Genomic DNA, 21,398 nt, shown 5'->3' on the forward strand with positions numbered 1-21,398 from the left:
TCTCTCTCTCTCTCTCTCTCTGTGTCAAATAAATAAATAAATAAAATCTTAAAAAAAAAAAAATAGTAACGTAATGGGCCAGAAACCACTGTATGCTTTAAATGGGTGAACTGTATGATATGTGAATTAATATCTCAATAAAGCTGTCCAACAGAGCAGCTAACGTATCCAGGGTCCTGAGTCTGTAGGTGGTGGATCCAGAATGCATTGAGAATTGGGGGCTAACGCGCAGGGGCGCTCAGTTTAGGGCCTGGCCCGCAGTGGGCACTCACTAAATCATAATAAAGTGAGGCGGGGGCCGGGGAGGGAAGAGGGGCCCAGGTATTCCCACACATCTGCCCTCCTCAGTCTCGTGGTCTCCAGCGGGGCCCTTCTCCAGCCCAGTTCAGTGTTGTCAGCTGGGGCTCAGACACCTTCTCTAGGCCAACTGCTTATCTCAGCCCCCAGAGACGGGCCAGGGGGAGGTGAGAAATGGACAGCCCGGTTTCCCGACTATCACCTTCAGCCTGGGCAGTTTGGTCTGTGTGTGGTCTGAGGCCTGAGCAGTTCTGTGTCAGGGGCCAAGGCCGGGGGCAGGAGGCTGTTCTCAGTGGCAGGGCTGGAAGGGCCAGGGGGAGGCCAGGTCCATCCCTGATCCTCAACCCACCCACCCCCCACCCCCGGCCTGTTTTCATAGATGGGCCACTGGAATTATGAGAGGGCAAGCTGCGTGTGCCAACAACAGTGTGGGTCACCCAGGCCAGGAAGGACGCAGGGGCCGTGGCCGTGTGGTGGTGGGCAGAGGCCAGAGCTGGCCATCGGTGGGGGTGAGCGTGGGTGAGCTGTGGGGTTACAGCGAGTGTAGACAAGAGGGGTAATATGTAGGCAGCAGGGCGTGACAGTGGTAGGTCTCGAGCAAGGGGAGTGTGCAGGGGTGTGTGCGCGTGCTCTGCACACTCAGGAAGGGCACCCGGGGCTCCAGCAGGAATGTGAGAATGCAGCGAATAGCAACAGCGTATAGCTTCATGCCAAGTGGGGGAGGAGAGGAAGAGAAGCTTTTACCGATGCTTCTGGGAGGGAACACGCGATGGTGAGGGGTCCCAGACCCCTTCCCAGCCTAATTCGCCAGCCAGCAGGCAGCCCCAGCTCTTCAGGTACCAAGGCTGTCCCCCCTCGCCAGGGCTGGCTGCCACACCCAGCGCCAGGGCCCAGTGGAGCTCAGCGCCAGAGTCCGTAACATTCCTGGGAGAGTCAACACAGTCAGAAAAGGCAGGCGGTGCCTCCCCTGTCCCTGGCCGGACCCAGTGCTCCTGATGGTGGCAGCATCCTTCCGGGCAGGGCCAGAACAGGCGTGAAGCCGATCTGGGGGGCAGCGGTCGTAGGAGGGGGCCTCCCCAGAGCCGAAGAAGGAGGAGAGGTGAGGGAGGCCACACGGCATGACCGGGCCAGCCCCCTAGTCCTGCCTGGCATGCCCCGGCTTAGCCAGCACGGCCGCCCAACTCTCCCTCCCACCAGGCCAGGCACCTGCCAGGACCCCCACCTGCCACCTCCACGCACGGCAGCCCCACTCACCCTGCAGGAGACATCTTGGGCAGGCCATAGGGAGAGCCCTCTGGCCCCCGTGGCACTTGGTGGATGCGTGCGGGCCGGGGAGGAGAGGCAACGGGATTCTGCCCACTCAGCTCTGCTCACCGGGAGGATTAGGGGCAAGGGCGGAGCGTCAGGGGCTCTGGGGAGATAGGGCTGGCAGATAAAATTCAGGATGCCCAGTTACATTCACATTTCAGATAAACAACAAGTGATGTTTTAGTATGAGTTTGTCCCAAATGATCTGTTATTTGAAACTCACGTTTAACGGGGCAGCCTGTACTTTATGTGGTAAGCCTATGAGGACAGGTCTAGGGGCTGGCAGGGCCTCTGTCGGGGAGAGGAGGCCACGTCCAGGCACAGATCGCTCACTCCCTCACTGTGATAGGAGTTTGGACCTCGGGCCAGACGCCTGGGTTCAAATCCTCTCTTAGCTCCTTCTCAGCGTTGAACTTCTCCAATCTCAGTTTCTCATTTGTAAGATGAGGCTTATGGTACCACATACCTCATACAATTGTGAGCATTAAAGGAGTTAATAGGTGAAAAGCCCCCACTCAGTGTTATAAAGGTGTTAATTAGTATTCATTAATTCTGGCAATAAAGAGCCCAACATTGAAACCTAGGCTTTGGCGGCTGCCTCTTAGCCATGTGGGCCTCGGGCTGGAGACTACCGCCCCCCCCGCCCCCCCGCCAGCTGATCTGCCCTGTGAGGCCCGCAGCAGCGTCTCCTCCGGGTGCCAAGGATTAAGCAGGTTCCTGCCAGACGCAAGCTCAGCAAGCCGAGCACTCCGTCTGGCTCCGCAGGTACTCACTGAGCTCCTCTCCAGCTATTCCCTGGCTTCCTGGGGACAGCTAAGCCTGCAACCCCGGGGGGAAGGGGGGGACAGGAGGTGGTGTTCCTCCCTCCTCCCCATCGTCCCAGTTCCCCCTCAAGATGACCCCAAAAGCCCTTTCTTTCCCTCGGGCTCCTCTGAGCCTTTGACCTCCAAGCCACTCCCTGCCCTAGTCTCTTGACCTGGAATAAAATCTGTTGTCTGTTAGCTCAAGGGGTGTGGCCATGACCGTGACAGGGGACAGCGCTGAGAGCCATCTGGGGAGGAGTCCCGGCAGCTGTGGTGGTGGCAGCTCCCTGGGTGGTGGGCCTGGCCCTGATGGCCTGACAGGCTGGGCCCCGGGACACCTGGCTTGTGAGTCCACCCTGTTCCTGGAGTCAGTGAGGCCTGGGGAAGGGGCATTCCCCAGAAACTGGACATTCCTTTCTCGGCAGTCACTCAGCAGGACAGGGCAGCGGTGGGAGGGGAGGACAGCCCAGGTGACATTCTGACACCCACACGGGTCCTGCCAGTGTCCCTAGGATGGGATGCCCCCATGCAGCTTTACTCATGCCGTGAGGGTGAGTCCTGGGCTCAGCCTGTAATTACCTGTCCGCGAGTATCTCCTGCTACTAAACTGTGTGCTCCCCGAGGGCAAAGTGCTGTGATATTCATCTCCGTGGCCCCAGCCCTTGGCACAGGTCCACGACACACTGACAGGGCTAAGCAAACGTGTGTGGAATGAAGAAGCAGGTGGGTATGTGGGGGCAGCACCCCAGGCCTCCCACAGCATCCGCCACCTCTGCTTCTCCTTCTCCGGCCCCACACCAGCCCCGGATGTCTCGGTGGCACCTCAACTCCCCACGGCCATCCTCCTCTCCCCAAGGCCCAGAGAATGACACTGCCACCCACCAGAGACACCTTTCAGATCCCACCAACTGCAGAGTACAGCCCAGTCCGCCTCCTAGATGGTTCTAGAATCGAACTCGGCTGCGCCGGCCCAAGTCCGAGCACCACCATAGCTTGACCAACTGATTCCTCAGCCTCCCTCCTATGGTTCTCTTTGATTCACCCCTGCCTTCGTCCAACGTGCCTCTACTCTGCCTGAGCCCTGCCTCCCCTCCTCCTACCTGAGACCCTCTGGGGCTCCTGCTGTCCCCAGGGCAAATCCATAACTCTATAAGGAGAGGCCTTGAGGATCGGGCCCCCACCTGCCTCTCCCCCACGCCTCGCTCCAGTCTCCCTCTGGCTCTGGGGTGCAGCCTGGGCCCTCGCCGGCTCCCCAGCATCTAATTTGTCCCCTCCCTTCCTAGTATGGTTTCTTTGCCTCATTGTCTGCCCTCCTTGCTGATGCCTCCATTCTCTAAAGGGCCAGAACTGTGTCTGTCTTATTTGTTGCTGAATCCCAGGACAGAGCATACTATAGGCACTCAATAGATGTCTGCCGAATGCACGAATGATTGGAGGGTAAGGCGGAGATCATGTGTCTTATGTCTCCGTAAGGAGAGTGCAAGGTTCAGTGCTCAGAACATGGACAGAGCTCAGTCAATTCAGATCGCATGAGTGACAGGAAGTAGAAGTAAGAACAAGGTGGGGGGCAGTGACAAAGAGAAGGCAAGACTGGCAATCGGTCCCCTGAATTCTGCCCCAAGATCCACACTGGTCTCCTGGGCAGCCCTGCCCTGTTCCCCCAGCCCCACACCCACCTCTCCATCATTAACTATTTACCTACAGCAGTTCGAACACACCGTTCCAGTTTCATGGTACGGCACGTTTTCTACAACACTCGCACACATTCCCCACTCCCAGTCGGCCACACTTTGCCCAGGCTCTGAGCGGTCCCTTCGGCAGTGTGGAGGCGCACAGCCTCCATGCCAGCCCTTGCCCTTAACTAGCTGTGTGGCCACTGACAAATTCTTCCACTTCTCTGAGTCAGTTTCCTCATCTGTGAAATGGGAATCACACCAGGTACCTCTCCGGAGAGTGAGGAAGACTGGGTGATGCCGCCTCTGTGACCACCCGATGCAGTCGGACTCTGGGAGATGCCTAATGAGCCACAGCCTACATACGTTCCTTCCCTGCAGTCACGTCCCCCAAACCTGAGACTCTGCCTTTCTGACTTAAGGACAGTATTCTCACCAGTTCGACCAGTCCTACCAGTGCTGCGTCGCTGCTGCAACCCCTGTGGGGGCTGCAGGGCTGGAGGACTGGCTTGAGGGGCTGGCCTCTTCCCCAGCTCCCCTGCCCCCCTAAGGGCGGCCAAGAACCCAGGGTGCCCGGGGCGCCCGCGGACCCTGGAAGGCCCAGGGCGCTGGGGAGGCGGGTGAGGGACACCCCCAGCCTGTCTCCCCCACTCTATGCACCAGGTCCGCCGGGACCCCGATCCTCGCCCGGCGCCCAAATTCCCACTCCAGCACGCCCGGCGGGCGCCTCCTGGTGGGCAGCGAAGGCCACCGGCGCGCCTCGCTCGGCCCCGGAACGTCGGGTGACCGAAGGTGCGACCCCCCAGCCGGAACGGTGCTGGCATTCCGACCCCCGCCGCCCGGGAAGCCCACGACGGCTCGCCCGCACACCCCCGCCGTCCCAGGCGGCCCCCCGCGGCAGTCCGCGCCCACCCCGCACGCCCCCGTCCGTCACTGACCCATCTTCTTCAGCGCCCGCAGCCCGGGCCTCTTGCTGCCGCCGTCCGGGGACGCGAGCGCGACGGGCGTCGCGACCTGGGCCGGCACCGGGGGCTCCTCGGGCCGGCGGCGGCAGCTCCTCCAGCGGCCGCACAGCATGGCTCGGTGGGGCCGGGGCCGGGCCGGGGGTCTGCGCTCGAGGCCAAGGCAGCGGGGGCGCCGCTCCGGCCCGGCCCCGGCTCTACGCGCGGTCCCGAGCGCAGAAACTTAGCGGCGCCCGGAGGGAGTGGGAGAGAGGTGGTGTCGGGAGCGGGGAGAGAAGGAGGGACGAGGTCGGGAGAAGGAGGGCCCGGCAGGGGAGGGGCGGGGCCGAGGACGGCGCCGGGGGAGGTGCGGGGCGGTGGCGGGGAGCGGGGGGCGGGGGGACCCCAGGCCGGGAGGTGTGTCCTCCGCGAGGTGTGGGAAGGGACGGGGGCCGGCTTGCGTCCCCCCGAGCCTCCGCGTCGGTCCGCCGCTCGCGAGTCCGCCTCCGCATTCTCCAAGCGGTCCTCGGCTCCCGGCCCCACCGGTGACCCGAGCCTCTATTCGGGGGGTGGGGGGCCAGCGGAGGGGCGAGGATTGTCCTCTGCCACAGACACTCCGTTCTCTGGATCCTGACTCGAGGCGGACTCAGGACCCCTCTCCATCTTTTCCTTCCCTGTCCCGCCGGGAGGCCTTAGGAGGGAGCCAGACAGGGGACCGAGTCTGCGGGGCGGCTCGTGCTGGGCCAAGGGTCCTCGGGCCGGCCTGGAAAGCCGAGAGAACCCCGAGAGCTGAGCCAGGCGGGAGGGCAGCCCAAAGTGGAGGGTTGGGGGAGGGGGGAGGGATGGGTGGGGGTAGGAAGCCTTTGCTGTGACGTCATAGGATTAACCCTCTCCGAGCCAGGCCAGTTGCTGGTCCCTCAGTGGCAGAAGTCTCAAAGCTGGGGAAGATGGGGTGGCACTAAGTCTAGAATACCCGGCTGAACTCGGTTCGGGGTTCGAGGCTTGGCTGGGTTGGCGCCCCAGGGGGCGTTCGATTGCCCCGGGAAGGCCGTCGCACCCTGTGTAGAGGTCCGGGACATCAGCCTGTGGGTCAACGTCGAGTGTGGGTCCTGGTGACCGCCTCATGTGTTCACTTGCCATATGTGAAACCATCAGACTATCCGTGCTCGAAGTGGGGGATGGCAGGAGACTAACCCTGTTAGGGTTTGCAACTGCCCTAGGTTGGGTGCGGAGAGCCGGGAGCACACCGCCCCTCGGCGGCGGCCAAGAGTGTGGCACCTCAAAGAGAAAGCTTAATTCCCGAGGACCTAGATTTGCCACCTACGTGCTCTAGCCCACTTTCAAATATCCTCGACCGAGAGGTTCGGCCTACTGGTTTGGGTCCTCACCCCTCTCGGGATACTCTTCCTGTACTTTTGATCCTGCAACTCCTTCCTCCAGGAATGACCTTCCTCATTCTTCTCCTGGCGTACACTTACGTGTTCCAAAACTCAGCTCCAGTGCCCCTCCTCCAGCACCTCCTCTTCCTCCAGGGCATGGCTCCCTTTTTTTTTTTTTTTTTTTTTTATCCCCAGCGCCTAGAAGGGTCGGGGGAACTGAGTTGAGTCGCTCGGTTCTGCAGGACCTGGGTTCAGCTGCCAGACGCGGGCTTCCACCAGGGGGCGCGAGGACTCCGCGTCGTTTCACAATGTCCACCAGGTGGCGCTTCCTCCCTCCTCTGGCCCCCACAAGGTCGGGGAGCCGGCCGGCGGATCCGCCTCGACTGATTGGGAGACGCACAGCTAAACTATTTGCATTATCTTGAAAGGACCGCGCTGAGTGGTTGAGGGATAGAAGAAGAAGCTGAAACGGGCTCTCTCATTGGCTTAAATTCCCCCCGGCGTCCACATCCCGGTCAGATTGGGCCCGGAGGTCAGTCGGAAGCCGCGGGCCTAGTGGCGACAGAGCGCCCAAGTCCGGGTAGTGGGCGCTGCAGGGTGAGTGCCTGATGGCCGAGCGGCTGGGGTAGGGGACCCCAGGGCAGAGCGGGTGGGGGACCAGGGTGGGAGACTGTTGGCCCCGCCCTGACTCCTCTTGGCTTGCCCATTCTCCTGTTTAGGAGTTGGAGAGGTGCATCTAGAGAGGGAGGGACAGCGACCCTTGGCACCTGCCTCCACCCACCCACCGGGGTCCTCTCCGCCCACCCGGGCCCCACCCACGCTCCCCTGGGGTTGGAAAAGGAGTCTTTTCAGCCGCAGCTTGTGACCTCTCGGGGTGTCTCACTCACTCAGGTATAGAGCTTTGTTTGCTCCTCTGGAAAGTGGATCAGTGGTTTACGGAGGTGTGTGCCGGGGTGGACCGTGGAGGTCTGCTCACACGGAGGCTTGTTCTTGCAGAGTCGCTCAAAAGTGGGTCCCCAGGGCTCGGAGCCGCTGGGTATGGGTACCGAGAATGAAAGCCCAGAACCAGACTGCCAGAAACAGTTCCAGGCCGCAGTCAGTGTCATTCAGAACCTGCCTAAGAATGGTGAGGGCACGGGGACCTGCATTTGGGGGTCAAGAAGATTGGGGTCTGCCTCTGATCCCTGCAGTTGATGCAGATAAGTCCCTGCCTGGGCTGCCCTGGGGATCTCGTCTGCCTCCTGCCCCTGTCCCGCTGGGTCGGAGCCCTCGCCATCTCTACCCATTACAAGGGTGGTTCATCCCATCTCCCTGAGGATGATGCTCTGCCTTCCACTCCCACCCCTCTGCCCAGGCTCTTACCGCCCCTCCTACGAAGAGATGCTGAGATTCTACAGCTACTACAAGCAAGCTACCATGGGACCCTGCCTGGTCCCCCGGCCTGGGTTCTGGGACCCAATCGGACGATATAAGTGGTGAGCTCCCTACCGGCCGGGCAAACAAGCCTCAGCTGTCAACCAGCCTCTCACAGCTCTCTGCCCCCCAGGGATGCCTGGAACAGCCTGGGCAAGATGAGCAGGGAGGAGGCCATGTCTGCCTACATCACTGAGATGAAGCTGGTGGCTCAGAAGGTAGGGAGAGGCTGCAGGCTTCTTTCTGTCCCCAGCCTTTCCAGGGCTGACCCCCATTATGTTTCCTGCACACTGACACACCTGTAGGAATTACCACCTTCATGCTGTCTCCCCAACCATGCGTGTCTCTGGTCCCTGACGGGGCACAGGGTGGAGGGGCATGACAGGGCAGGAGCAGGGTGGAGGGGACCTGGCTCAAGGGGGGATAGGAGGACAGTGGTAGGTAGTGGTAGTGGTAGCAGCCCCTACCCAACAGACCCCCTCCCCCACAGGTGATCGACACAGTGCCCCTGGGCGAGGTGGCAGAGGACATGTTTGCTCACTTCGAGCCCTTGTACCAGGTGATCCCCGATATGCCGAGGCCCCCGGAAACCTTCCTGAGAAGGGTCACAGGTCAGGCCCCCAGGCTGTGAGCTCCACAAGTGCTGAGTGAATTTTCTTAGGTCCAGGCAGAGGGGGCTGCTCAGTTGGAGGGGGAATTTGGGGGCAGAGGGCTCCAGGTGATGTCCCTGTAGGGACTCCACCCAGTGCCCCTGCTGGCGTGGGTCTCAGGCAGAGCTCATAGCTGATGGGGAGCAGGGGTTGATCTCACTGGGAAGCACCAGCCTCTTCCCAGCCCCACCTCTGGGTGCCATGTCTCAGCAGGTTGGAGGGAGCAGGTACTGAATGGAGATGTTGGGGCTGCCCCAGAGCCTCCCTGCCTCCCCAGGGAACCAGCACCCCCCAGTCCAGGTCAGTGCCTGGGCCGGAGGGACAGAGAGCCAAACCCAGAGCAGGGGTGGGTGGGGGGCTTCCCGTGGGGTGGGTAAGGGGAGAAGGCTGGATGCCACGCCTCATGCTCACAGATACTGAGACCTCCTGTGCTTGCAAAGGCCGGGGGGCAGGATCTGGGATTCCAGTGCCAGGACCTCACTCCTGGGACCTGTCTCTGCCTCCTGTCTCTAGTGCCCCCTGAGCAGCTGCCTCTGCCCCATTGCACACCCCTCTCCTTCTTCTATAGCCTCCCTCTGTCACTAATGTTACCTCCCCTTGCCCAGAGTCCCGGCCACCTAGGGACCTGGACTCCGAGGTTTTCTGTGATTCCCTGGAGCAACTGGAGCCTGAGCTGGTGAGACTACCCATCATTCCCTGCCTTCCCCACCCCACTGGGCCCTTGCTGCCCTACCCCCACCCTTGGACCTGTGCCTCATCTCAGCAGGTTTGGACAGAGCAGAAGGGAGCCCCTGGAGGAGAGCCTGACACCAGAAACAGCTCCCTGCTCCCTGCAGAGAAAGGTGAGCCCTTGCCCGACCCTTCACCCGCTTCTGCCATTCCCTCTGGTTCTGGTGTGCCCCAGGCTTTCCCCTGACTGCCCTCTTGGGGCGGAGGTCAAAGTCTGGCACTGGGCACTTGCCAAACAGCCAGACACCAGCCTGGATGGGCAAAGTCCCTGCCCAGCCCCCTCTCTGTAGGCTTCCCATGTGAGACTGTCAAAGGACAGTGATTTCTGTCCTGTCTCCTTCTAGAACTTCCAGTGTGCCATGTCCTTTAAGGGGTACTTTCATAAATATTATTTCCTTTCTTCCTCTGAGTAAGCAGGTCATTGAGTAGCCCTGTGAAGGCAATGACCTCTTCCCCCAATTTTCAGATGACAAAATGAGGCTCAGGGAAGTTTCTGACTTACCCAAAGTCACACAGCTAAATGGCAGTGCTGGGATTCAAACCCGTGGCAGCCTGTTACTCAGCCACTCGAATGGACTTTATAAAAGGCACACTTTACAAGGGACTGCACTCTACTATTACTTTTCCCCAGACCTGCCCCAGCCTGCCACCACCCTGTCCCTAGCTGAGTTGCCCCCTGAGCCCCGTTCCTTGTGTCTGTGCTCGGCAGAGGGCAGCGCGCTGGGGCCCCAGGAATTGGACACGTGGCTGGTGGGGACAGTTCGGGCACTGCAAGAGAGCATGCGGGATGTCCAGGGGAGACTGCAGAGCCTAGAGAGCATGCCCAGCCTCCCCAAGCAGGTGAGCTGCCCCCAAGGCCCAGGGCAAGATTGAGGCAGAACGCTACGGGTCTCTACTCCAGGCCCCTCATGGAGCCACTTCCGTCTTTTTGTCCTAACTCCCCACCTGCCCACATCTCTGACTTCTGCAGAGAATGGTGTGACTCGTGTGTGTCACAAGCAGGGCAGTCGGGGGGGGGGGGGGGGGGGGGGGGCGGGACTGAAGGGAGAGTGGGAAGGGCCCTCCTTTCCTGCTCTTACCTCCCTCTGCTGGAAGAGAAACTGAGCATGAGGGCTAATTCCAACAGTCTGGAAGGCCAGGGTGTGCGTGCTCTTTGCACTGGGGCTGGGGGTCCCTGTTGCCCCTTCGTCAGGACTTCCGTTCCCAGATTTAGGGTTTGCTCCCAAACAGTTCAGCCCTTGCACCCCTCACTCTCTCCCCTCTCCTAGATCTGCTTGCCCCTTACACCTGGGCTCCTGAGCTCCTGCAGCATGGCTCACAGCCACCCTTCTCGGAGCCCCCGCTGAGTGCCAAACACAGGATTTACATTATCTCATTTAATCCACACATCGGATGAACTAGGTTTGCTTTTCATTTCCCTTTTACAAAGGGGAAACCAAGGCTCTGAGAGGCTGGGTAATTCAGCCCAGAGGAACCTCACAGAGCTGCTGTGAGGATTAGATAAGATAATGCCCCCCCAGCCCAGGAAGGCCTTCTCCAATGGGCTCCATTGTTACTATTATTATTATTATTATTAACAACATCCAGTGATGGAGCTGGGAGTGGCCCCAGGTCTGTCTCCCTCCGAAGCTGGGACTCACCACTGACTCTGAGTGGGTCTGTTCTTGAGAAGCCTGGGGTCATGGGGGCAGGAGACGGCTGAATTGCTGGATATGGGGGATCGCTTCGGTGACCCCTGACCCCCTCGACAATGTGGGTGACAGGGATTTCCTCAGATTCACCTTTCAACGCCCACCCCTTCGAGGCTTTATTTACTTATTTGACCTTTAGCTAATTTTACATGCTGAAGATTTTAAAGACTCCACCCCGAAATAGCTGGTTTTCCATCTCTAAAAATAAGAACATTCTAGTACCTAGCCCAAACGACAACATTTTAGCACACAAAGTCCTTCATATTATCAAACACCCAATCCAAACTGAAATCTCCCCAGTTGTCCTGAAATCGCCTTTGCCAGCTTCTCTGTCCAGTCAAAACGTGCTGCGTTTGGGTCCTCTGTCCTTTAAGACTCCTTTCATCCAGACCAGCCCTTCTTCCTTGCTACTGACTTATCGGGACTGGGCCAGTGCAGTGGTCCTGTAGAATGTTCCTTTTTGGGTCTTTCTGATTACATCCTCGTGGCTAGTTTACATGACCAGATTATGTCAGATGTGATGTTCTTCACATCAGGGGACACAGATCTGGATGTCCCACCATAAATGATTCTTACATGGACCACCAGCATAGATGAAGGGGTGACAGTCGGATCCCATCACCGTTGGAGCCAGGGAATGTCCAGCTTCCCCATTAACCCCACTGGCCACATGATTTTTGACAATTGATGGATAATCCTTGCCTGGATCAATATTTGGAAAAAATGTTGATTTTTAATTTCTATTATTTCTTTACCATATATTAGGTTTCACTTTTCTGTAGCGCGTCATCTAGCAGTTCCCTGAAGTACAGTGCCTTATGGAAAGGCAGAATAAAGGCTTAATTCTTTCTCTTTAATTACCTATTTTAAAGTAGGGAGTTGATTTAACAGCCACCTCAATAGTGACAAATTTCCAACTTTGAGTATCATTATGGACTAATGGATTTTAAAGATTCAGTATTTCAGTCAACTGAAATTAATTCTTTGTGATGCTTACACTGTCACAATTTTGGTCAATGGAGACCCTTTCAAGCTGGGTCCTATGTTCTCATAACATGACCTCATTAATCTTTAAAAGCTTCCTTGCTTTCTGGTACAAGATGTCCCACATTCACCTCTACCTTCCCTGCTCCAGACCTGGAATTAGCCACTTCTCCAAGGAGCCCGGGCTCCTTTTAGCAAAGGATGATAGTTGGAAATGAAAATCTGAGCACCATTTGAAGTATGTGGCACATCCTTTATAATACTGGGTATTCAAGCCACACCAACAGGGCCACTGATTTGTGGCCGAGAAGAGACAGCCTGGAAGCCAGTCTCTCCACCAGGCAGCTCCTGTAGTCCCCTTGGCACCTGGGACTGTCCTGGGCAGAGGATGTGGGAGGGAAATGGAGGTCAGCTGTCAGGGACACACTGGGAACCCCAGGGTCCCCTCCCTTTTCGTGGTGCAGATTTGGGTGCAGTGCCTTCTTTGCTCCCGTTCTTACAATCTTAGGGAGGCAGCTCCCCCACACGAAGCTCCCGCTTACTTCTGGAAGCAGGTTCCTCAGGAGGGCCCAGTCTGTGCTGAAGCCTGGGCTGGCCCCTGACTCGCTCCCTCTTGGCAGCAGAGGACCCCGCCCAGTGCCCGGCCATGGCCCCTCAGGCTCTCGGGTCCCACGGTGCTCTTCTTCCTCCTGTGGCCCTTCATCGTCCAGTGGCTCTTCCGACAGTTTCGGACCCAGAAGAGGTGACTCTCAGTGGAGGGGTCTCTGCAGCCAACTAAGGTGGCCATGAGCCACCTGTCCTGCTGTGCCCTGAGCCTTCCTAGGGTTTAGGAGAACAGCATCAACTGCGTCCCCCCCACGACTCAGTGTTGCCTTTGCACCGCTCCCTTATGGGGGGGGGGGTGCATTTAAGAGCCCATCCTTCCCCGCGACTTCACTCGGACGCCTTCTCCCCTCCCACCCAAACATCGAGGCTCCCTGGTGAGGGTGTAAGAGTGGTGCACGTCCCGGGTTCTGGGTTGGCCGTGACTCGGGGGCGGGGCTGCCGGGTCTCAGCCTCTGCCCTCCCCTCCCTCTGGATCACCTGACTCTTCTCCCACCCCAGCCTCTCCGGGTGGAGGGCCAGCTCTTGGGCAAGTTGGGACTTGGGCTGGGGCCTGGAAGAATGATTGGCTGAGAGGCTGAGGGAGGGAAGCCCGGAGGCCCGGCCGAGTTGGCGGGGAGGGGAGTGAGCTGCGTTTTGCTGGCCTCCCTCCCCCCGCACACACACACTCAGGACGTCTTCACGGAAGATTCACTTACAAATGAATGTTTCACTAAATAAAATAAGACCTTAATCTTCTGCCGTCTGGGTCCCCACGGAGTGAGGCGGGAAGCCGGGTCTGGGCGCTCAAGGCACAAGCCTCTTCCCTGCCCCTCCCCCAGCGCCCCCGAGGACCGTCCCGAGAGGCCGGCGGTCTTCCCCCCCCGCCCGCAGCAGGAGCGGCGAGCACAGGGGCCCGGGGCCGAGGGGGGCGGGGGTGGGGGGCGGGCGGGGCGGCCGAGGGAGGGGCGCGGGGGCCCTCTGCTGTCGCCGGGGGGTGGGGCCCAGGCGCGGCCCCGCCCCCCGCCCCGTCGGAGGGGAGGCCCGGCGAGCTGGGGTTGGGGGGCGGGGAGGAGAGGAAGCCCGCGGGGCCCGGGCGGAGGCCGGGTCCCAGCGCGGAGGGAAAGGCGGCTGCTCGTTGTGTCGAGCGCGGGCCGCAGGGATGGGGCCCCGGAAGTGCCCACCGCCCGCTTCCCCCTCCACAGCTGGCGTGACCTCCGCGCTCTGGCTTTCCCAGGGAACTTTCTGGAAGGCCAAGACCCAGCGGGAGCCTAGTCCCCGCCCCGCCCTGAGGAGTGGGGGCGGGGCCGGGCGCGGGGAGCCCCCGTCGGGGTGGGCAGAGCGCCCGCGTGGGCACAGAGTTGCGGGTGCCGCCGGCTGCTCGGACTCCGAACTTCTTTTTCCCACCGCCTGGCGGCCTTGGTCTCTCGCTGGTCTGCGACAACCCTGTCGCGTCCCCTCCCCCTTCGCCTCGGGCCCCTCTGGCTCCAGCAGTGGCCCGTATTCGGTGGGGAACTCGCCACTCTGAGCGCCTCCTAGTTTTAGCGCGTGAGAGGCCACTGGCCAGGAGCCCCAACTGCGGAGGGCCACAGCAGCCTTGAACCCCTGCAGCTGCCACCCCCTGGACCCCAGGACCTTCCTGCCCTCGGTGAGGAAGAGGCAGTTCTGAAGGCCCCTTCTTGGAAACCCTTAAACCCCTGAGTTCCCTCTATTCGCTCCGGGCCTTGACCACTACCTGAGGCTGGCTATCATTCGACCCACTGGAAGCCTCAAGTCACTCCGTCAGTCCTTCTCTCAAGGTGGGGAGGGCGTCCCTCGGGGCAGACACACAGGCCCTGGTGCTCTCTGATCCAGCCCAGGGGCACAGGAGAGACTGAATAAACCCTTGTGCTAAAGCTGGACCCCAGCAGGGGTGGGACCAAAGCGGTGCTGGGGATGCAGGAATGGGCACACAACTAGGTGTGGGACTTGGGCAAGCTTCGTAACTGCTCTGAACCTGGGTTGCCTTGTTTGTAAAATGAGGATGAAGATCTCATTATAAGGCAGTCCTGGGGTTTTTGGTTTTGTTTTTTAAGATTTTATTTGTGAGAGAGCACAAGCAGGGGGAGCAGCAGGTAGAGGCAAAGGGAGAAGCAGGCTCTCTGCAGAGCAGGGAGCCCCATGCAGGACTCCATCCCAGGACCCCGGGATCGTGACCTGAGCCGAACGCAGATGCTTAACCAACTGAGCCACCCAGGCGTTCCCAGTCCTGGGTTTTAAATGCCCAGGACATGTAAAATGCCCGGCAATGGGTTGAAACTCAGCTAGTATCAAGGTGCCTGGCCTCTTGTTTGACAGAATTCTAGAATTCCACAACCTATCATTCTGCCCTCCGCTCCCCACACATGACAAATGAGCCCTGTTCAATAAACTAAGGGTGGCTGGGCTCAGCTGTTACCTTTCAATCCCCCTGAATGAGGGTACCCAGGAGTCCTCTGGAGTCTGAAAATGTGGTAACAATAAAGAGATCTCTGACTCCCATTCAAGTTCTCTGCAAAACCTCTTTTCCTCAGGGAGCTGGCGGTGTGAGGGGGAGCTCTTGCTCACAGGAGTCTCCTGCATGACTGATGAAGGAGCACAAAGAAGGGCAGGCTTTTCTCGGAAGCCCAGGGACTGGAGTGGTCAATTTCAAAACAGGTGGATGTGCCCCCAGAGGCACTCTTGCTTGCTTCTCCCTTGGGGGATGCCCATCACCACCTCCCCATGGAACCATTCCTGAGTTCCCAGACAAGTCCTTTCTTTGGACATGACGCTTGCTCTTTATAGAACGTCCTTCTTCATGCTACTGGGCCTAAAAACCCTTCATCCTTCCTAGAGAGCCAAGAAGACATGTCCCCCACGAATCCTGTCCCTAATTCCCAACTCCTGAGCAGCTTGGCTCACAAGCTCCTTGCCAGGATTTTCTTCATTTGTCGTTTTGACTCACAGTGGTTTAATGGCCTCTCCACACTGTCCATGTGCAAGGATGACATTTTATTCATCATTGTTCCTTCCTAATAAATGTTTACTAAATGAAGAAACGAGGGCTTTAATTAGGCTGAAGCTGTTGGAAATAGAAAGGAACTAAATCCAAAGTTCCTGAGAAAAAAGAGAATTTTGTTTGTGAAAGAAAAATGACACGAGGGTCAAAAAGACCTTCGTTCTAGCAAGAATTGCCACTTAGTTGTCATGTGACCTTGGACAAGTCACTTCATTTCTCGGAGTCTCAGAGATTTCTTATCTCTAAAATGGAGACAGTCATTCCTACCCTAACTCACTGGGCTGTGGTGGGGTCAAATGATTGTACAAAAGTGTTATATGTTAGAAAGAGGCCAGGATGTAAGATGTTGCTATTAAGAAAGAAATAAGAATGGGTCACGGGTGTGTGGTAAGAGGGAGAGGCTGTTACTACACTGAGATTTTTGGCCTAAATGATTACAGCGGAGAGTTTAGGCTACTCCGCGGCCCTGTCCTCTGGGCTGGAGCTTGGAATCTGGAGAATTTTTTCAAGGAGACTGTGTCACCTTCCCTCCCCCATGAGTCTACCCCCAAAGTCCTGGGCCAGCATCCCCCTGCCCCCATTTCTGGGCAAGACCTTCTCTTTCTTTGGCTCCGTTCCCTCCCGGTGCTGCCCAGCGCCCACTGATGAGAAGAGCCTCTATGGATGGAGAGACTGGTTGATTATTTAAACTCAGAATTAATTTTGAACCTTCTCCCCCACCTCCCCACAAAGAGGTCCATCATCTGGCCCGGACTGCCTTGTCTGAGCTCAGGAAAGGTTCCCGGTCGGCCCCAGGAGGCCATTTTCTTCGACAGAAGCTGAGGCCCGGGGGCGAGGCCTTCCCACCCCGGGTCTCCTGGGAGCCCCAGGTGCACACCCCGCGCTTTCCAGATCCCCGCCCGGGCGAGAGGCTCGGTCACGGCCCACCGGCCCACCGTTTTGCACTGGTCCTGGGGCGGCCGTGGCCCTGAAAGACTAGGCCGGGACTGGGGCTCGGCCACTTTCGTCCAGCGGTCCCAAGGCCAATCCGAGGGTGGAAATCACCCGGGACTCGAACCTGCCTTCTCATCCTCCAAGGCCTAGTCCAGGCTTGCTGCACTAATGCAGTCACACTGTCCCTTTAAGGCGGCACTTTTTATTCTTCATTTGTTTACTTCTTCATACGCTTTTCGTTTTTTTCAAAATACGTTCACGATATCCTTCCGCAAATGTCAGTCCCAGGCATTAACCACACACACGTTGCAGCCATTCCTGTAATCTTAAGAATCGAGAGTTATTAGCCATAGGCCAACATCTCTCTTTATAGGATTTAATCCTCTTTTACACTGTAGGGACTACTTTTTAGGAATAAACCATTTTTGCTTTAGCTAACAAATGTTTATGACCTTCGGAACCCTTCCGCTGAGGATAGAATACGATAATACCCTTTAAAACGCACCTTTTAATAAAAATATTCTGTGTAGGCCCTCAGAGGCCATCGAATCTTCTCGTATTCCTGAAGCAGAATGGTATGGTCCAAAGCCCGCCCCATCTTCTCTGCGATTGGCTTTCCTTCTTCGGCGAGACGTGTGACTCCTGGCCAATGGTCACTCACGTTTCTCTAGCGAGGGCTGTGCGATGGAAGGAGGCGGCCTGGAAGTCGCCCCCTACGCGTTCTTGGATTGGCTACGTCGCACGGCGCGCGAGGACGGCGGGCCTGAGGGATGGGAACTACGACTCCCAGCTTCCTGAGACGGGGACCCCGTTACGCATGCGCATGGGCGGGGCGGACAGGCTTCTATATAAAAGGGGCGCAGAGGGCTGGGAGGCAGCAGTTGGAAGTTGGCAGGTGGAGAGGCAGGTTGGGAGGGGAAGTTGGGGGAGGAGGCGGAAGAGTTGCTGTCGGAAGGGGGAGGAGGGAGGGGGGAAAAGAGGAGGAGGCGGTGGAGATCTGAGCTGAGCCGAGCATCGAGCCAAAGGGGAGATGAGTTTGTCTGTCCTCGGCTGAGGCTCCGGCCGGGCCTAGGGAACTGGGAGCTCGGGTTGGAGCGACACCCGTGGAAGTGGGAGGAGGTGGCTCTGGGACTTTAACCCCTTGTGGGCGCTGCGGCAGGGGATTTAACCCTTTGTGGATTCGGCCCCTCGGAGGCAGCGTCATCGGGTAGTTTTAACCCCTTCGGGGCTGGGTTTAACCCGTTGGACTTTAACCTCATCTCCTTGCCCACCAACTCCTCGATCGTGGGGGCGCTCTGCGGGGAGGCTTGAGGTCCACCCCCTTTGCACATTACGTACTGTTACTGCTGCTGCACCCCTTGGACCCGCTAGCTGGCCGCGCTGTGGGCACTTAACCCTTTACTGACTTGAGCTCTCCCAAGTTGCAATTGGAGTTTGTTTACAGAAGGACTGGCTAAAGGCGTCACTGCAGGAATTACAGACCGAAGAGGACTCTGCTGGACATTTTTTAAAAGAAAAGAAAAACCGCTTTTTTCCTTAAGGACTTACAGCCAAAATTTTTCAAACTTCGAGAAGAGGACTCTATTAGTCATGGCCGAGCCACTCTTGTCAGAATACCAGCACCAGCCTCAAACTAGCAACTGTACAGGTGCTGTTGCTGTTCATGATGAGCGGAACCCCGATCGCCCCCCAGGCGCGGAGGAGCGGGTGCCCGAGGAGGACAGTAGGTGGCAATCGAGAGCGTCCCCCCAGTCGGGTGGCCGTCCGGGGCAGGAGGGGGAAGGGAGCTTGGAGCCGCAGCCGCCTCTCCTGCAGACCCCCGTCTGTCCAGAACCTAGCTGCCCGCAAGCAAGCAAGAAGGGCCAGAATGGGGACGACTTGTCCGCTGGCGGAGCCCCCCCGCCGGCGGCTGGGGGGGAACCGAGGCCCGAGGCCGAGCCTCTCGCACAGCCATGTCATGATTCCGAGGCCAACAAGTTGGGGGCTCCTGCTGCAGGGGGCGAGGAGGCGTGGGGACAGCAGCAGAGACAGCTGGGCAAGAAAAAACATAGGAGACGCCCCTCCAAGAAGAAGCGGCATTGGAAACCGTACTACAAGCTGACTTGGGAGGAGAAGAAAAAGTTCGACGAGAAACAGAGCCTGCGAGCTTCAAGGATTCGAGCTGAGATGTTCGCCAAGGGCCAGCCTGTCGCACCCTATAACACCACGCAGTTCCTCATGGATGATCACGACCAAGAGGAGCCGGATCTCAAAACCGGTCTCTACCCCAAGCGGGCCGCTGCCAAATCCGACGACACCAGCGATGAGGACTTCATGGAAGAAGCGGGCGAGGAGGATGGGGGCAGCGACGGGATGGGAGGAGACGGCAGCGAGTTTCTGCAGCGGGACTTCTCGGAGACCTACGAGCGGTACCACGCGGAGAGTCTGCAGAACATGAGCAAGCAGGAGCTCATCAAGGAGTACTTGGAGCTGGAGAAGTGCCTCTCGCGCATGGAGGACGAGAATAACCGGCTGCGGCTGGAAAGCAAGCGGCTGGGCGGCGACGACGCGCGTGTGCGGGAGCTGGAGCTAGAGCTGGACCGGCTGCGCGCCGAGAACCTCCAGCTGCTGACGGAGAACGAACTGCACCGGCAGCAGGAGCGAGCGCCGCTGTCCAAGTTTGGAGACTAGACTGAAACTTTTTGGGGGGAGGGGGCAAAGGGGACTTTTTACAGTGATGGAATGTAACATTATACACATGTGTATATAAGACAGTGGACCTTTTTATGACAATAATCAGAAGAGCAAATCCCCCCGGCTTTGGTTGGTTTGGTAAATTTAGCTATGATGTAGCTTGCGTGCTTTTCTCCTGTTCTTTAATTATGTGAAACTGAAGGGTTGCTTTTCTTGTTTTCTTTTTAGAAGTTTTTTTTTTTTTTTTAATGTGTAAGTAACTTGACCAAGTTATAATGCATTTTTCTGTTAAAAAATCCCCTCCTTAAACGGAGCTATAAGGTGGCCAAATCTGAGAACCATTAAATTCATTCTAGCTATAATAAATTTAATATTTGTAAATGTAACATAGTTTCAGTGTGATTTCTAGAGCTAATTCAAAATAGTGATTTATTTTAAGTGATTGCATTGGGGGGGTAAAGAAATCATTAAGTTGGTAAGTTTGCAAAAAACAATCTTTAATGGGACAGTTTTCAATTTGCTGATTTCTCCCTTGAATGGGTTTTAGTGTGCTAAATATACAGTTCAGGCAAAATATAAAGATTAATTATCTTCAATACCTAAGTGTGCTCGCTTTCTAGTGCCTTGGTTTTCTTTTTTTGATGCTGGAGAAAGAAACCAGTGTTGGGTGTTTGGGGAGCAGAAAGTGGCTACAGTCAGAAGCTTAAAATTTAATTCTGCTTCTCAACAGCCCTGTGAAAGTCTATTAACAAAACTGTAAACCTAATTTGGCAGTTTGTTAGGTTAGACAACTGACAGTCTCATTTCATTTCTACAAATAGGTTTTTAGTGATTCCTTCACTTCCCCAATAAGGCTGGAAGAAGTTCCTGGATGTCTGAAAAAGGATCTTGGTAAACCCCTTGCTTTTTTAGTGTAAGCAATGGTTGGATAAACTTTGCAGCAGTTCTTTGTTAAGACATTTAGAGGTAGGGAATATTGGATTTGTAGAGGAAATGGTTGCTTGGGGCATTCCAAGGACTTACCCTAATTATCTAATACTTAGAGGTGCTCCCTATACTAAAAAAAAAGGAGTAGGAGCTCTCCACCTTTTCATGAGGGTCAAACCAAAATTAGAAATCCCCCCCCCATCCCTCACTGCAAATCAAATGTAAAGCTTCTGGAAGAGGAGCTAAATTTAAGTCCTTATGGGCCGAGTGGGAACCCTGTACATTCATTCCCTGTACAGCCGGCTGCTAGTCCCACTCTCCTAATAGGGGCTTAGACTCTGGAATAGTTCTGTTCTTGAAAATGCAGGGAGACCCTGGGAATTAATTTCCACCCCCAAATCAAATAGTAAGAAATGATGATTGTTGGCAGACAATCTCTCCTTTGCTATCCTGCCTGCCATTCCCTTGCGGTGTATTTAATAAACTTCTATCTCCTTAAAAAAAAAAAAAAAAAATTATCCCTTCCTCATCATGGTTAATCCAACCCATCTCCCCCTGCCCTGTGTGTTTCCCTAGGGCAAATGCATTGCTCAAATCATTAATACAGGGGTTCCTTAAAACTTGGGGCCTTAGAATCCAGAGGGGGCCTTGGGATTCATGAACCCCATGAAGTTTTATATAGACTTGTGTTATATGTGCATTTTTCTGGGGAGAGGGTTCAAGAGAACCATGAGACTGTCAAACTCCTTGAAGGTTGTTAAAAACCTCTGCAGGAAAAGGGGGTGTGGGGGAGACACAAAACTCCCATTGGAAAGCTTGCTTTTGTATCTAAATGGAATAGTGGAGGTGGCAGGAACTTCAAGAGTGAAATGCACCTTATGATGCATAAGCATTCACAAATCAATGAATCAAGGGGAATTATGCTGGTCAAGAACTGACTCAGGGCCTTCAGAGCTGAACTAAGCTGGTCCTACTCTGACAGATGGTCCACTGAAGACAATGTATGATCCGTTTTTCTTTTGGCCTAAAAATTACATTAAGGGGAGACTGGGTGGCTCAGTCATTAAGTGTCTGCCTTCGGCTCAGGTCATGATCCCAGGGTCCTGGGATCAAGCCTTGCATCGCATCGGGCTCCCTGTTCAGCAGGAGGCCTGCTTCTCCCTCTCCTACTCCCCCTGCTTGTGTTCCCTATCTCGCTGTCTCTGTCAAATAAATAAAATCTTTAAAAAAAATAAAAATTACATTAAATGTCTATTTTGAAATAGTTTTCTTCGTGTTTTTAATTTTCCGTCTGCTATGACGTCATGCAGTAGTCCCAGAAACACGGCTGCTTGGTGGAATGGCAGCAACACTGCCCTCTGGCTTATATACGGAGAAGCCTCATTTTGACTGCACT

At 56.6% G+C, this 21,398-nt stretch overlaps 3 protein-coding genes across 8 annotated transcripts in view; 2 read left to right on the forward strand and 1 right to left on the reverse strand.

Annotated features, from left to right (window-relative positions):
- The window catches only part of PLCD3 (phospholipase C delta 3), an 18,051-nt gene extending 12,711 nt beyond the window's left edge, over positions 1–5,340 (reverse strand). Inside the window, exon 1 of the mRNA XM_035027484.1 lies at positions 5,020–5,340. Coding sequence (XP_034883375.1) covers positions 5,020–5,158 — 139 coding nt within the window. The 5' untranslated portion in view covers positions 5,159–5,340. The remainder of the gene's footprint in view (positions 1–5,019) is intronic.
- Positions 5,341–6,576: 1,236 nt separating this feature from the next.
- ACBD4 (acyl-CoA binding domain containing 4) lies at positions 6,577–13,213 on the forward strand. 6 transcript variants are annotated; one of them, XM_035027320.1, is made up of 12 exons: positions 6,577–6,720; positions 6,830–6,998; positions 7,121–7,292; positions 7,398–7,527; positions 7,756–7,876; positions 7,948–8,032; positions 8,305–8,425; positions 8,678–8,764; positions 9,070–9,140; positions 9,231–9,306; positions 9,903–10,033; positions 12,492–13,213. In XM_035027320.1, exons 4-12 carry the CDS (start codon positions 7,440–7,442, stop codon positions 12,612–12,614), a joined length of 903 nt encoding a protein of 300 aa, XP_034883211.1. In that variant the 5' UTR covers positions 6,577–6,720; positions 6,830–6,998; positions 7,121–7,292; positions 7,398–7,439; the 3' UTR covers positions 12,615–13,213. The 6 variants fall into 6 exon arrangements, with proteins under 6 accessions (XP_034883211.1, XP_034883209.1, XP_034883210.1 ...); XM_035027318.1 differs by lacking the exon at positions 6,577–6,720 and having other exon boundaries at positions 6,893–6,998; positions 9,228–9,306; positions 12,489–13,213; XM_035027319.1 differs by lacking the exon at positions 6,577–6,720 and having other exon boundaries at positions 6,893–6,998; positions 12,489–13,213.
- A 4,074-nt stretch (positions 13,214–17,287) lies between these two features.
- Positions 17,288–19,461, forward strand: HEXIM1 (HEXIM P-TEFb complex subunit 1). Its single transcript, XM_035027324.1, has one exon. It carries the CDS (start codon positions 17,993–17,995, stop codon positions 19,070–19,072), a length of 1,080 nt encoding a protein of 359 aa, XP_034883215.1. The 5' UTR covers positions 17,288–17,992; the 3' UTR covers positions 19,073–19,461.
- Positions 19,462–21,398: the final 1,937 nt, after the last annotated feature.

The sequence above is a fragment of the Mirounga leonina genome, unplaced genomic scaffold (assembly GCF_011800145.1).
Source record: "Mirounga leonina isolate KUSES-001 unplaced genomic scaffold, KU_Mleo_1.0 Mir_200, whole genome shotgun sequence".
Taxonomy (NCBI): Eukaryota; Metazoa; Chordata; class Mammalia; order Carnivora; family Phocidae; genus Mirounga; species Mirounga leonina.